This window comes from Loxodonta africana, chromosome 11 (genome assembly GCF_030014295.1).
Source record: "Loxodonta africana isolate mLoxAfr1 chromosome 11, mLoxAfr1.hap2, whole genome shotgun sequence".
In the NCBI taxonomy this organism is placed as follows: Eukaryota; Metazoa; Chordata; class Mammalia; order Proboscidea; family Elephantidae; genus Loxodonta; species Loxodonta africana.
The window spans coordinates 26,965,457-26,981,776 of record NC_087352.1 but is presented as its reverse complement, the minus strand read 5'-3'; the positions used below and the strand labels follow the sequence as shown (position 1 = coordinate 26,981,776).

At 48.0% G+C, this 16,320-nt stretch overlaps 1 protein-coding gene across 1 annotated transcript in view; it reads right to left on the bottom strand.

The window, feature by feature from the left end:
• Positions 1–4,732: 4,732 nt before the first annotated feature.
• Positions 4,733–16,320, bottom strand: part of LOC100662452 (zinc finger protein 17) — a 17,247-nt gene continuing 5,659 nt past the window's right edge. Inside the window, 5 exon segments of the mRNA XM_023543629.2 lie at positions 4,733–10,117; positions 10,120–12,180; positions 12,870–12,968; positions 13,484–13,610; positions 15,667–15,753. Coding sequence (XP_023399397.2) covers positions 9,942–10,117; positions 10,120–12,180; positions 12,870–12,968; positions 13,484–13,610; positions 15,667–15,753 — 2,550 coding nt within the window. The 3' untranslated portion in view covers positions 4,733–9,941.

Here is a 16,320-nt window from a genome sequence, read left to right as displayed (position 1 = left end):
GGGTCACTACGAGTTGGAATTTGCAAATGGTTTTTTGGTTATACCTGTGGATATAATCCTATTTATAAATAAGGCTTTCTTTGTTATGTTAATGTGGCCATGTCAGTGTCAGGTGTGTCTTAAGTCAATCACTTTTGACATATAAAACGAGCAGATTAGGCACACAGAAGTGAGCAGACATGGAAGAAGACAGATGCCATGCCACATGAAGATGCCCAAGGAATCAAGGAACAGAAGCTGAAAAGAGACAAGGACCTTCCCCAGAGCCGACAGAGAGAGATAGAGCTTTCCTCTGGAGCCATTCAGACTTCTAACCTCCTAAACTGTGAGAAAATAAATTTGTTAAAGCCACCCTCTTGTGATATTTCTCTTACAGCAGCACTAGGAAACTAAGACATATGGGAACCATTTCTAATTATTCTTGCTGTGAAATCCTTTTCAGCCACCCCTGCAAATATTTCCATGGATGTGGGCAGAGGGGCAGAACCATCACCACTCACCTAAGAGGTGAGGTGCCGCTGATCTGGGGACCAGCAGGGCCTGGCCCAGGTCCTGTGTCTCCTGAACTCCTCTGTCACCAGCAGACTCCTCTGGGAGATGCCGCAACGAGGCATCTTTTCCCTTCCTGCGTCCTGCCAACACGTGGCCCAGCAGCACTGGTACTTTCAGGGCCAGGGGACATGAAGGCACAAGGATTATGCAGATGTGACCATGACAACACGGGCAGCAGCCTCTGACCAGCTGCAACATCTGTCCTGGGAGAGGGTGGGGCGCACACTCTCGCCCTCTGAAGGCTGGCGAGTCTTTGGGAACCAGAAGGCCCTCCTGTGCCTCCTTGAAAAAAAAATTACTCCCTGCCTTTGTCTACAAGGGCCCCTCTGCCAGGAATTGCTCCCCTTGCCCATCTTTTGAAGGTCCCTGGGTGGTGCAAAGGGTTTGCATTTAGCTACTAATCAAAAGGTTGACAGTTCAAACCCATGCAGCGGTGCCACAAAAGAAAGGTCTAGCAATTTGCTTCCATGAAGGTTATTGTTGTTAGGTGCCAAGTTGATTCTGACTCATAGCAACCCCGTTTGGCAGCAGAACTGCCCCATATGGGTTTCTTGACTGTAATCTTCACAGGAGCAGATCACCAGACCTTTCTCCCATGGAGCCACTGGGTGGGTCTGAACTGCCAAGCTTTTGGTTAGCAGCCCTGGTGGCACAAGAGCCCAGTGCTTAACCATCGCGCCACCAGGGCTCCTTATAGGCCATGCGGGAAGGTTTGAACTTCTCCCGAGTGTGTAACATTCCCCATGTAGGGGGGCACCCTGCATTCTTTCAGGACCTATTGAGCATCTGTGACAGATCTGCACTGTTCTAGGCTGGGGGAGGGGAAGAGGGCGGGAGGAGGCAGCAGCCAGGAATTCACATGACCCTCAACAAGAACCCGAATTTTTGAGCAAGATAATATCAAACAGCACAAGATGTTCAAAGACAACAAAACAGCGAGGAGGCCAGAGAAACTGGGGGCGGCTTTAGAAGGGGAAACTCAGGAAGATCTCTCTGAAGTCGAGGCACGGGACTGAGACTGGAATGAAGCGAGTGAGCCACAAGGACAAGAAGTGAACGACTAAGGCCATGTCCTGAGGGTGACTGGGGCTCCGACAAGAGTAACAGGGTGACGGCTAGAGAGAAGCCAAGCCTTTGTGTGCTTCCATCCAAAGGCACACCTCGCTCCGGCACTGAATATTTATATATCACCCAATATTTAACGGACTCACTTTTCAAATACAGGCAAATGCCTTACACAGAAAAACGGAGTCACTGCTGACAGCGGCAAGCCAGCTTGACTTGCAATAAACAGATGTTTTTGTATGCTGTCGAGTCGATTCCAACTCCTAGGGAGCCTATGTGACAGAGTAGAGCTGCCCCATAGGGCTCCCTAGGCTGTAATCTTTACAGCGGCAGGTCCCCAGGTCTTTCTCCCACAGAGCCACTGAGTGGATTCAAACTGCCGACCTTTTGGTTAGCAGTGGAGTGCTTAACTATCATGCCACCAGGGTTCCTTCAACGAATAGCTAGTAATTGCAAAAATGAATCCAGTGACCTTCTTGGCTCCCAGCCTGTCCAAGGGCCCCCTTTATTCTAGCAGAAGAGCCACAATTCCAAATATGCTGCTCCCACTCTGCCTTTGCTCCCAGGCTCCCCTTTCTCCCTTTGCCCACAGCTGGATACAGGCCTGAGGCTGGGGAGACACCCAGGGCCAGAGTCCCCCATGATCCTTCTTGTTGTTAGTTGATTCTGACTCATGGTGACCCCATGTGTGCAGAGTAGAACCTGCTCCATATGGTTGTCAAGGCTGTGACCTTTCAGAAGCAGATCGCCAGGCCTGTCTTCCGAGGCACCTCTGGGTGGGTTTGAACTGCTACCCTTTTAGCTAGTAGTCTGACGCCTAACTGTCTGCACAAGTCAGGGACTGGTGTTTGATCCCTTAGCCCCTGAGCTCATCCCAGGGTGAGAGCTGCCCATCCCTAAAAACAGCATCCTAAGAGATGCTGCCTGGCAGTGCTGAGCACTCAGAGGCAAACATCAAACACGTGTCCTCTCCAGTGCCACGCTGCTACGAGGGGCACCGTTCCAAGCCAGGGGGAGAAAGCAGCACTATTTCCATTCTAGACGCAAAGAGATGGAGGACAAGGGGAGTGATATGACTTGTTCAAGGTCACAGCCCTGGGAAGAGACACGGCCAGAAAGGACACTGAAGCTTCCAGACTGTGGGACAAACGCTTTCCTGAGGCTCAGTGCACTCAGACGGTGCAGGGACAAGGGGGTTCTGAGAAATCCAATTTGTCTCTTACTTACATCACCATGAAGACAAGGCCAGGGAACAGGTCTCCTTGGACCCCATGTTGTTGTGTGCTGTTAAGTCTATCTCAACTCATAGGGGCCCTATAGGACAAAGTAGAACTGCCCAATAGGGTTTCCAAGACTGTAATCTTTACAGAAGTAGGTTTCCACACCTTTCTTCCACAGAACCACTGGTGGGTTCAAACACTGACCTTTCAGTTTGCAGTCAAGCGCTTACTGTTGCACCACCAAGGCTTCTTTGGACCCCATAAATCATAATAACGACCACACCCGGCACTCACGGGGCATTCTCTGGGTTCTGAGTTGCAGCCAGTGTTTGCCATGTCCCACCCTCCTCACCTCTCACCAGGACCCAAGAGATGATGCTGTGATCAACCCCATTTCACAGGTGAGGAAACAGACCTGAGAGGCTTTGGACTCAGCAGACAGTCCTGCTACTGGGAAGAGGCAGAAGGGGGAGCTGAAACCAGGTGGTCACTTCAGAACCTGCTGCTCTGCTGGGACAGACTCACAGGCTGGGAGGGTGGCTGAAGAGGGGGTGCCAAGTACTGCACCGGGGATGCAGGAGTGTCCCCACCTGTACACTGTCCACTCTCCATTCCATATCTAGAGGAAGTCTAATAAAATGTGGGTCACACAAAGGGTCAACAGGATTCTAAAGCATAGATGAGAAGGTTGGGGCTCAGGGAGATGAAGTAAAAGGAAGTGAAACTAGAGCAGAAATAATGAGAATGTTGGCACAACGTGAAGAATGTAACCAATGTCACTGATGATTATGTCTAGAAACTGTGGGATGGGAGTGGGTTTTGCTGTGTATATTTTCACCAAAAATAAAATTAAATTAAAAAATAAATAAAATAGATGATCAGATTAAAAAAAAAAAGGTCAGGGTCAGAACACTGCCCCTGTGCTCCAAACCCTCCATGGCTCCCAATCCACTGCATCCAGCCGATTCTGACTCATATCGACCCTATAGGTAAGAGTAGAACCGCCCCATAAGGTTTCAAAGACTGCAAAAATTTTTCAGAAAGCAGACGGCCACATCCTTCTCTCACGGAAAAGCTGGTGGGTTCGATCCTCTGACCGTTCAGTTAGCAGTCGAGGACTTAACCGCTGGGCCACCAGGGCTCCCTCCATGGCTCCCATCATCCTCAAAATAGTACCAGCTCTTATCCTGGGCTCTCTGTTCCCACCAGACAAAACGGAGACCTGTTTTTTCTGAACACTTCCACTCAGCTTAGCCTCACCTCCAAGCATTTGCACGTGCTGGTTGCCGAGCTAGGGGCACCCACCCGTCTCGTCCCACTAACAGAGATGGAAATCCCGTCATATAAATCCTGGCTGGGATTCGGGAATGTAAGTCCGGTTGGACCATCCTCCAAGGGTCTAGACTCCAAGGCACAGTGAGGGGTGGTCACAGGGACCCAAGACAACTAATACCATGATCTACATCGAGGCGCCGCAACAACGTGGCGGGGGGTGGGGGTGAGAGGAGTCCCTCACTCACCTGCGTCAGGTCCATCTGTGCTACCCCCACCGCCATGAAACCCTGTGGGAGGTGGGAGACCAGGCAGGGTCCCAAGGCTCAGGAGTGCCCTCACCCTGCTCCGCCCTGGCACTGGATTGCCTAGGACGGCACCACCGCTGACCCTCGAGCCCGCCTCAGCGCACGGGGACCTCGCTTCTCCTGGCGCTTTCCCGCTTCCACGGCCTCAGGCTGCACTTAAAGTGCCCACATAGACCTCTGACCACGTGGACCGAGCCAAGCGCGCCAATACGCACCCTACTGACTCCGGAAGTCTAGCCTCCACGTGGTCCGAAAGAGCTGCTAGAGTCCTGGTCCCTCACTGGTCTAGAGCTACCGCCTCTCTCGGTGCTGAGACTACTTACCGGATAATGTAATTCTCACAGTTCCATCAGCCACTGCAAGGGGCACCCCTCCAAAAGTCCTGGGCAAAGGGCAGGGGCACGGAGAGGGCCTCTAGCTAATGTCTCAGGGATTCTACGCATCTTTTTATGGCACCCCCCACTTCCAGGGAATGTATTCTGCAACGAGAAGCGTTTGGAAACATTGTTTCCAATGTTCCCAAAGGCAAACATTCCACATTAAGTACTGTACCAAAAGGACACTCAAGATTGAGCAAATAGACTGGTGTAAAGGAATAAAACAGACTCATATATGAGAAGGCCCCTGGGGGAGCGAACAGTTTGCACTCAACTGCTAACCACAGGGTTGGCGCGTTGAAACCACCCAGCCGTGCTGTGGAAGAAAGGTCTGGTGCTCTGCTTCCTTAAAGATGACAACCAAGAAAATTCTGTGGACCTCTGTTCTACTCGGTTAACACATGGCATCACGGTGAGACAGAATTGACTCGAGGGCAATGGGTATATATGAGAGATCAAACATCTTCATCAGTGGGGTAAGAGTGTTCAATGATAGTCATTTAGGTCAAATGATCATCTATATATATTAAAACAACAACTTAACGTCTCATAAAATTCACCAAAAAGTTTTGAGAATAAAACAACACATCCTGGGTCTATAATGAAAGATTTTTGCGTAAACCGTTTTGAATTAATTTCTATTTCCAATTTTGGACACCCTTAAAGGGTGAGAACCACACAGCCTGAGGCCCAGGCCCTGCCTTTGGGTCTTGAGGCCACACTCCTTCAAGGTAGGAAGCCCTTGACCGGGAAGTGTAAACCTCCTCAGAGTACGTAATGGTGTAGACGGAGAAATGAATGTGGCACCGTCCACTGAGAGTCATTCAGTGCCCAAGAATGCACACATCTCATCACTAGGCAATTGTGATTATTCAAGGAAAAACATAAATAGTACTATTTTGAGTTTTGTGTATTATTTTATTCTCGTGGATACTGAGATGTTAGGACATAATGCTTATTATTTGGACCATTCTACATAATTAACGGAACTGCTGGGATTTCTTAGCAGTGCCGTAGAAAAATAACTGGGACATTAAGGACGTTGTGACCTGAGAAAGTTTGAAAACTGCTTTAGCTGCTTCATACAGGATTGGTGTTTCGTGATTATACATTTATATGCTTCGGCTGTTTTGCCTGTTGATATCGAACCTATGGCTCCTTTGTGTGATTTTAAACTTCCAAAGAATTTAAGGTATCTTTTAACTGTTGTTTTGTAACATAATTGGAAGATGATCACAGCAAATGGAGCATATTTTCTACATCATCTAAAATATTTTGTTTCTTGCTGTGTATTCTTATAATTATAGATATGACAGAGGAGGTAGCATGCACCAACTACTGGATGAAGAGAGAAAAGTTGAGGTTGCCAGGAGGAAAGGGAGTGGAATGTAATATTACACAATAAGAAAGTCCTATTTAATTAGAGGACATTCCTGGGTGGCACAATTAAGCACTTGGCTGCTAACCAAAAGCTTGGAAGTTCGAGTCCACCTAGAGTCACGTTGGAAGAAAGGCCTGGCTATCTGCTTTCAAAAAAGTCAGCCATTGAAAACCATATGGGGCACAGTTCTACTCTGACACACATGGGGCTGCCATGAGTCGGAATTGACTTGTTGGCAACTGGTGGTGGTGGATTTAATAAGATTAATCGAGCAAAAAAGTCAAGGGACTGAGGCATAAGGGATAAGTTATAGGCAGAAGAAACAGTCATTACAAAGGCCCTTAGGGCAGAGCTGTCTGTTCTGCTCCTAAAGTCAAAAGGGCTTGTGCTGGTGGAGTCAGGCAAGTGCGGAAGGGAAGAGAGGTCAGGACCGTAACATGAGCCAGGCCATCGTGGCAAGTAAGTGATCCAGGCGTGAACGAAAGTGGTCCTAACTAGGTGGTAGCTGTGGCAGCAATGAAATGTTCAGAATCTTGATATATCTTGAAAGAAGAGTCAAATAGATTTCCCATTAGATTAGATGTGGTGGGTGAGAGAAATAAACTTGTCGGACAGAATCACATTTCCAAATCTTTCTGCTAAATGTGGTTTATCTGACCTCAAAGAACCCAGGCATTGAAGGGACTGGACATTGATGGAGGAAACCTGACACAAGCAGGGAAGAGTCTGATTAGTCTCTTCCTTCGATGTTCGGCTGTTCCTGAGTCCAGTTCAGGGGATGTGCTGGACTTGCTTAGGCTCCCTCTACTTTCACCTGGGCCCGAAGTGCAGCAGCCTGCAAATGAATGCAGAATGTCCAGCTGTTCTTGTCCCACTGGGAATGCTTCTGAACATCTCATCATGTGAGGTGCTCTCAAAGGGTGTTTTTCTCACCAGCAGCTAATAGTACAAGATCCCAGTGTGCTCATGATGGGTCCTTTCTCATTGTATGCCCTCTCCCAATTCATTTCTGGGAACTAGTATTCCAGAATGCCACCTGAAACTAAATGGCCTCCATAGAGGACTCCGGGGTCCGGCAAGCTGGTCCCACTGTCCTCTGGCTTCCCCTGCCAGAAGTCACCCAGTAAAGGTTAGATGGGTAGAGAGCTTATTTAGTGGGAGCCCTGGCCAGGAATTCGGATCACTCCCACACCTTGGGGCCTCCCCACGTGGTCTCAGCATGGAAGGGCCTGGATCTCCAGCCCCATCAGCTATTGTCTGCTCAGCTCACTGTAAGAGACCTTGGCAGTGATGTTGAGAACTCTGGGCGCAGCCCGTAGGGAGCTACAGTCTGCAAATACCCAGCAGTGTGCTGGGGCCTAAGACAACGGAGCTTCCCCTTTTCTGGAAGGGCATGCTTGCAGCATCCTTATCATCTGGGGGACTACTTAGGTGTGCAAATTCTGTCTTGAATCCAGACCTGCTCAATGAGACACACCAGGGTTCAGGCCCAAGGGTCACTGTTTTAATAAGCCACCCCCCCAGGTGATTTTGATGCCCATTCAGGTATAGTCCATCCCTCTGCTGTGATTCCTATGGAGAGGGCACCTGCGATTCTTGTGATTAACAGGAATATTGTCTAAAGGTTTGGTATTTTTTAACCGAGTTGGCAAAAACAGCAGTGCATGTTCATTTTCATAATTCTTTTTAAAGAAATTAATGTTGAATATCAAGTTTTCTATTATTTATTAAGGAAATACTACACTATATACATTTATAAAATAGAAAGTGAAGAAGTCTCTGCTAATTCTGCCTCCTGGCGAAAAAAAGTATTGTGCTTTTGGGGCTGTGTTTACAGGTGTGCATCACTGTGTCTGTGTGTTCAAACAGACTCCTAAACAGCTCTTCCTCTTTGCACACGTGATACTGCCTTGACATCTGGTAAAAATCAATGCTGCCTCCTTCTTTTAGAGGCTGCACTCGTTTCCTTGTCTGCATGCACCATGGCTGGCTGGTGGTACCCAGCTTGGGGCTGCCTATGGCCCTCTGTCCTCCAAGACCAGGTCTGTGAGGCTCTTTGCCTGCTTGTTCTGCCTCCCTGCAATCTTTCAAAGCCTATAACCTGGGTTGTGAAGCATCAGGGTGGAGGCCAGAGTGCCGGGGGTACAGGATCTTGATCCATTTGGGTTCCAAAAGTTGAGGTGGGTTCAGCTGGGGGGGGTTGCCATAGAGTCCAGCACAAGGGCCATATCATCTTGACAGAGTCCTGCCCTCTCAGCTGGTCTCTGAGGTTGTCCCGACAGGCGTGTAGAAGAGGGGCTGTCTCTCGGATCTGCTCCACAATGGGGTCCTGGTTTCACAAAGAATGCTCGGCTCACATGCAGGGACCCCTCTGCCAGTGGGACCGACAGGGACATTGAAAATGACCTAGGGAGAACTCCTGGGAGCAGACTGGGTCCTACATGGGGCCCAAGAACAGGAAGTGTCTTTGGAAAAATGTTCTCAGTCCCCAGCCTGAGTGCTGCAGCCAATCTTGCTGATCTCCAACGTCCCAGAGCCGAGAACCAGGTCGAGAAGCAAGTAGGCTGGGGTCACAGCCACTAGTTGGTTGGCCCGTGTCCCAGTGGGCTTATCTAGCACTTCCTAATGGCCTCTGAGAGACTTGGCCCTCTGTGATATGAAGTTGAGACTTGGCCTCGGAAGGTCAAGAGAGGAAAGCCAGGATACAGTCACCTAAGCAAGTGGTGGGGACGTGGGCTCAGAGAAGGAAGTGGGAACTCTGTCTTGGAGGCCCAGGTCTGTACCTGAGCAACTGATTGGTCAGATTTTTCTTTTGACAATGGCAACCTAGAGCAACCATTAAAGAAAATAACTCTAAAAATATAAACAGTGAAATAAAATTTTACATTAGGAAATACTTAATGCAAAAAAAAAAAAAAAGGAATAAAGGAACAAAATGACGTGAGACATATAGAAAACAAAACGATGGCAATTGTAAATCCAACTATACTAATAAAACTATATGTATAGTAATAATAACACTAAACGTAAATGGATTTAAGAATACAAAAAAAAAAAAAAAAACCCTAATGCTGCCTCTTACTTTTAGAAGAATGGACTTGTTGCAATTCCACTACCACCAATTGGTTGATTCTGCCACCACCAATTGCCAACAAGTCAATAACAGTTGGCAAATGAGGCACACTGTGGAGACCAGCCAGCTGGAGAGTTGAGATGGCTTCTGCACAAACTCTAGCCATTACATACTCTGATAAAGTCCCTGGGCAGGTGACAACATGCAGTACAGCTCCAAAAGTCTTCCGTCACACCTAGCACTCATAGTAAATCTTCTCAGTGTGCATATTTGGATTAAGTGCAATTGATGGCTCACTCATAAAAACTACCCTCAGAGCTTTTCTCTGTTCTAAGTCAGGTTATGTTGAACAAGACAACAAATTCCCTACACTCTTAAGGCCTTTCTCAAGTCTGAACTTTCTGGTACCGAACGAGGTGATGCTTTGGCCAAAGCCTTTCTTCACACTCACAGGAATCATAAGGGCTGTTTCAGTTGCTGAATCAGAGAAGACCTTTGGTTCAAGGCTCTTCTGTATTTGCTGCATTCATTAGACCTTTCTCAGTGGTAAATCTGTTGGTGGTGAATGAGGTGGGGCCATTTGATAAACCATTTCCACACATTAGCTGCATTCATAAGGCTTTTCTCCAGTGTGAACTCTCCAGTGTTGATGAGGTTGGAGGTGTGGCTAAAGAATTCCCCACATTTGCCACATTAAGCCGTTTCTCCTGTGTGAATCCTCTGGTGCTCAATAAGCATGGAGTTTTGCCTAAAGACTTTCCCACATTTGCTATGCTCAAAAGGCTTTTCTCCAGTATGAACTCTGTGGCGTTGAATGAGGTTGAATTGCTCACTAAAGGATTTCCCACAGTCGCTGCACTCATAGGCATTTCTCCAGTGTGAATTCGCCGATGTCTAGCGAGGCTTGAGTTGTGGCGAAAAAATTTGCCACATTCACTGCACTCGTAAGGCTTTGCTCCAGTGTGAACTCTCCAATGTTTAACGAGGCTGGAATTTTCACTAAAGAATCTTCCACATTCATTGCACTTAAAAGGCTTTTCTCCAGTGTGAATTTTTCGGTGTTGAATGAGGGTAGAGTTTTGGCTAAACGATTTCCCACATTCATTACACTCATAAGGCCTTTCTCCAGTGTGAACTCTCCAATGATTAATGAGGCTTGACTTGTGGCTAAAGGCTTTCCCACATTCCCTGCAGTCATAAGGCTTTTCTCCAGTGTGAACTATCTGGTGTTGAATGAGGTGGAAGCGCTGGCTAAAGGATTTTCCACAGTCACTGCACTCATAAGGCATTTCTCCAGTGTGAATTCTTCGATGTTTAGCAAGGCTCGAGTTGTGGCGAAAAAATTTCCCACATTCACTGCACTCATAAGGCTTTGCTCCAGTATGAACTCTACAGTGATTAATGAGGCTTGACTTGTGGCTAAAGGCTTTCCCACATTCCCTACAGTCATAAGGCTTTTCTCCAGTATGAACTCGCTGATGTTTCATGAGGCTGGAGTTGTGGCTAAAGAACTTCCCACATTCGCTACACTCATATGGCCTTACTCCAGTGTGAACTCGCTGATGTTTCATGAGACTGGAGGTGTTGCTAAAGAACTTCCCACATTCATTGCACTCATAAGGCCTTACTCCAGTGTGGATTCTCTGGTGCTGAACAAGTGTGGAATTATGCCTGAAGGGTTTTCCACATTCACTGCATGTAAATGGCTTTTCTGCAGTATGAACTCTCTGATGTTGAATGAGGTTGAAGCTCTGGCTAAAGGATTTCCCACAGTCACTGCACTCATAAGGCATTTCTCCAGTGTGAATTCGCCGATGGTTAGCGAGACTTGACTTGTGGCGAAAAAATTTGCCACATTCGCTGCACTCATAAGGCTTTGCCCCAGTGTGAACTCTCCAATGTTTAACGAGGCTGGAATTTTCACTAAAGAATCTTCCACATTCATTGCACTTAAAAGGCTTTTCTCCACTGTGAAGTTTTTGATGTTGAATGAGGCTTGACTTGTGGATAAAGGCTTTCCCACATTCCCTGCAGTCATAAGGCTTTTCTCCAGTGTGAACTCGCTGATGTTTCATGAGGCTGGAGTTGTGGCTAAAGAACTTCCCGCATTCACTGCACTCATAAGGCCTTACTCCACTGTGGATTCTCTGGTGCTGAACAAGTGTGGAATTATGCCTGAAGGGTTTTCCACATTCACTACATGTAAACGGCTTTTCTCCTGTGTGAACTCTCCTGTGTTGAAGCAGGTCAGCATTGCGGCTAAAGGCTTTCCCACACTCACTACACTCATAAGGCCTTTCTCCAGTGTGAATTATCTGGTGTATATGAAGGTTAGATTTATTGCTAAATGATTTCCCACATTGGCTGCACTCATAGGGCTTTTCTCCAGTATGGATTCTCTGGTGCTGAACAAGTAAGTATTTCTGACTGAAGGCTTTCCCACATTCGTGGCATTTGTAATGCTTTTTTCCAGTGTGGAAGGCCTCCCCACACTCAGAGCTCACAGACTCACCCCTGCTGTGTGTCCCCTGATGCTTGGGAAGATTTGAGCTGATCAGGACATTTTTCCCACCTTCTCTGCACTGGATGGGCTTCTCTGACAGGTGAATGCTGCCACCCTCCAAAACTGATAACTGGCCCTCTTCTCTACTGAAAGCTTTCTCTCCAGCATGCAGCTTCTCGTGCTGGTGAAGGTTTGCACGGAACCAGAACCCTTTCCCACATGTTCCACATGTGTACGGTTTCTTCCTCGGACGTGTTCCCTGATGCACAACCACTTGCACATTCTCCTTGATGACGAAACTACATGGTGCACCAGGGTGGGTCTTCTGGGTGGATGGAACTGCCTTGGGAGTCCTGACCTGTGACACTCCTTCTACAGAAACACTCTCCTTAGAAGGTACCTCTTCAGCCTCCACTCCATGCCAATAACCTGAAAGCAGAGAATTGCTGGTAAAGCACAAGTTGATGATGGTGAGATGGGGAAGCCACACCAAAGACCTATGTCTGACACACCCAGTAATGAGTCCATGGCATTGCTGGCAGAATGAGAGGGCCAAGGCCAGGGTGAGGAAGGGCCCGCTGTGCAGCAAGGGCTGGGCAATTTTTACAAGATGACAGAGGCCTCTCAAACAGCAAGGACACAAGGATGGGGGCAGCACATTCAGGAGAAATAGGGCCTTCAACACACTTTTCTCCAAGAGGCTTTATGCCCGGACTTGCCTATAAATGACACGTGAGGGTTTTGCAGAAGAGTGTGTCCATGCCCAAGAAAATCACTCTAGCTGGGTAGGTGGTGTTCCAGGACTATTTAAGGATATGTGCGCATTTCATGACACATTAAGTGAAGGTCAGTGCTAGGGAGCACTACAGAGGGATCAGTGGAGAGGAACGGGTGAGACATGGAAGACAGAAAGGTGCGGGGTAGGCCTGAGTCAGAACTCAGGATAGAAATGATATGTGTGTGACTGGGGAAGGAAAGATGGAAATCAGCCATGGCCACTTGCCTTGGCACTTAAAAATGAGGCACACTAGAAAGATTCCTAGTATGAATTGAGCCCCTCCTTGAGTTTACACCCTCCCCCAGCTCCCAATTATTGGGGCCAGGACCCCTCCAAATACCTCTTGGCATGTCTGGGGCCGTGGCCTCTCGGTCAGGCACCCAGGGCTTCATCCACCGCTCCAGCTGGGTGATTTCATGGGTCCTGGAAGATACCAGTCCTAAGGGAGAGACAGGACAAGTGAGTGGGCAGCACTGGGACAGAGTGACCCACCCATGACAGACCACAGGACTGAAAACTAAATATTACAAGAAGAACCTCGGAGGAGGGTTTTAAAGGAGTAAGTCAGATAAGTAGTGACCATGTTGGTGCCTTAACTGCTGGCATGGGCACACCTCAGTGTGTGTTAGTTTGAGGGAGGGAGAACCTGGGACATGAAACTGCCATGGAGCCACACAGTGTCACTAGGCAGGGTGAGATCCATGAGGTCAGTTGTTAAGGCTCATGACCCCCAAATTCTTTCTTGCAATGCTTTGAAGCAGCAGGTGTTGAGGCAGCTTGGGGGAGCCAAGCGGGTAGGGAACACAGCCCTTTCACCCACAGTGCCTTCTCCAGGAAACTATGGAAGGAAGGCATGCCCATGGAACAGCTTTGGGAAGGACAGAATGGCCCCTAAGAAAAATGGGAAGGGCAAAGCCCAGTCCAGGACACAGGGGTGGAGTGTGAGGGACTTACCCAGTGAGGCCATGAGTGCAAAGGTCTCCAGCATCACATCATGGTACAGGAGTCTCTGGGCCACATCAAGGAGCCCCCACTCCTCCCGGGAGAAGTACAAAGCCACGTCCTCAAAGGTCACACAGCCCTGCCGGGATGTGGACAGTTGAGTTAATGTTGAGTTGGTATTCAGCCTCCTTCCCCAGGCACCCCCAATCATCCACCCCTGCTCGTCTTCCTGCCCAGCTCGCCCCCTTGACGAGAGCTCCCTGCTGCCCATTCTCTCCTCAGTTCCCACTGACCAGTCAGCCCACAGCAATAGGTGGGTGGGCAGGAAAGATGACATCTAAAATCAGGACTCTACCCTTCCCCTGCCAGACAATTCACTTGGGATCCTATCGTAGTCCACGGGTGAGAAGAGAAGCCCCAAGGGGCAGTTCTCCTCTGTCACATGGGTGCACATTGCTGTTGGCACCACATCTCCCGACATCTCCAACTCCACACTCCTACCTCCACCCCAATACCAAACCACACACACTTCCCTGGCCTCCCTACATGCCCCTCTGCACACGGCATCCAGAGTGTGCTTGGCATATGAAGTCAGAAACCCAACTTGTCCCAGACTGCCAATGGTCCCCACTGTCAGAGGCAGCCCCAGCCCTGTTCCAAAGGCACCCCTGCCTGGCCCTTTTCCTTCTTTATCCTCAGCCACCTAGAACCATAAGCACATTTCAAATGCCATGGGCCCCCTCCCTCTTCGGGGCTGCAGAGCTCTCCCCTTGCCAATCTCAGCTTCTCTCTCACCACTTAACTCTCATTGGGATTCCAGGCCCACCTGTCTCCTGTTATGGATTGAACTGTGTCCTTCAAAAATATGTGTTGTAAATACTAATCCCTATACCTGGTGGTACAGTGGTTACACACTCAGCTGCTAACAGAAAGGTTAGTGGTTCAAACCCACCAGCAGCTCTGCTGGAGAAAGATGCAGCAGTCTGCTTCTGTAAAGATTTACAGCCTTGGAAACCCTATGGGGCAGTTCTACTCTGTCCTATAGGGTCTCTAGGAGTCAGAATTAGCTTTACTGCAAGGGGTAAGTCTGTGGTTATAATTTCGTTTAGGAATAGGTTTTTGTTAACGAGGCAGTATTAATATACAGTCTATCTTAAATCAATCTGTTTTGAGATGTAAAAGAGCAGATTACGCAAGCAAGGACTAACGGAGAAGGTACACTCCACACGATCCACAAGAAACCTAGGAACAGAGGCTGAAAAGACAAGCACGTTCTCCTAGAACTGACAGAGACAGAAAGCCTTCTCCTAGAGCCAGCATTCTGAATTTGGACGTCTAGCCTTCTAAACTGTGAGAAAATAAATTTCTGCTTGTTAAAGCCACCAACCTGTATTTCTGCTATAGCACCACTAGCTAAGATATCTCCCAAACCAGGCCTAGTGATTCTTCCAGGTGACCCCATTGGACTCTCAGCGAATCCACCTGACTGACACTCTCCAAGCCCCACCAAGGCTCAGAATAAAAGCCTGATAGCCCCATTGTGGTGTGAATAAGTGAAGGGGCTGACCTCATTGTTACATTCACTTACTGCTTGGCTTCTGCAGCCACCTCATGTCCATTCCCCTTGGGAGCCCTGACCATGCATGAGACCCTCCTCTCCTGTACCCCTTCCCCATGATCACGGCTTTCCCTCATCTTTATGAAGCACATCTCCCCCACCCCAGGTGTCCAAGCAAGAGGCCCAGTCCTCAACCCTAGTACTTCCCTCCCTTGTTCCCTAGAGGTATTGCCACCATGACCTAAAGATTCCCTTTCTAACTCTAATCCCCAGTTCTATCCTGGCCCATGCACCAGCTACCCTGTGGGTGTCTCTGATCTGAACCCTTTACCTGGACTCCACACTAGTGTGTCCAGGTGCCCACTCAACAAACCCACTTGGGCATCTCTAGAACACCACTGACTTCCCATCCCAGCAGATGGTACTTCCTTGCTTCCAACAACCAATGCCAACCACCTCGGGGCCCTCCCTGACTCTTCCACTTCTTACTCCCACCCACCACATCAGAAAGTCTGCTCTGGGCCTACTTTAAAAACTGATACAGATGACTCTGATCAGGAACACAATAAATGAATCCTGACGAAAAGAGAGAAAAATATGGAACAGAACTTCAAATTCTTAAAGATTTCAGACTTACTGGACCTATTGAGGCTGGAGGAGTCCCCGAGACGATGGTCCTGAGTTGCTCTTCAAACCTTGGATTAAAACTACTCCCTGAAGTCACCTTTAAAATAAGTAACAGTTTAGGTCAAAAAGTATATACTGTCACCCTTGAATATTGTGTTTTTTAAAAAAAAATTATCTACAGAAGACCAAAGGGTCAACAGCTATGTTAAAGCATAGACAAGAAGGTCAGGGGGCAGGAAGATAAAGTAAACAGAAGTGACAACTAGAACAGAAATAATGAGAATACTTACATAACATGAAGAATGTAACCAATGTCATTGATCATTATGTCTAGAAAGTGCGGAATGGGAGCAGGTTTTACTGTGTATATTCTCACCAGAAATAAAATTAAATAAAAAAATAGACTCAGATGAGTCTAAGTCAATGGTGGTGAAACAGTACGGGTAGAGACAGCAAGAATGGTGACACAATGTAAAGAATGTAACCAAGGTTATTAAACTGTACGTGTAGAAACTAATGAATGGGTGTATGTTCTGCTGTGTATATTTTCACCAAAATTAAACAACAACAACAAAAAATCAGACGCAGAGTCCAACCACGATTCCCACCTCCACAGCCACTGCTCTGTTCCAGCCACCACTAACACTCACCTGGCCTCCCTGCC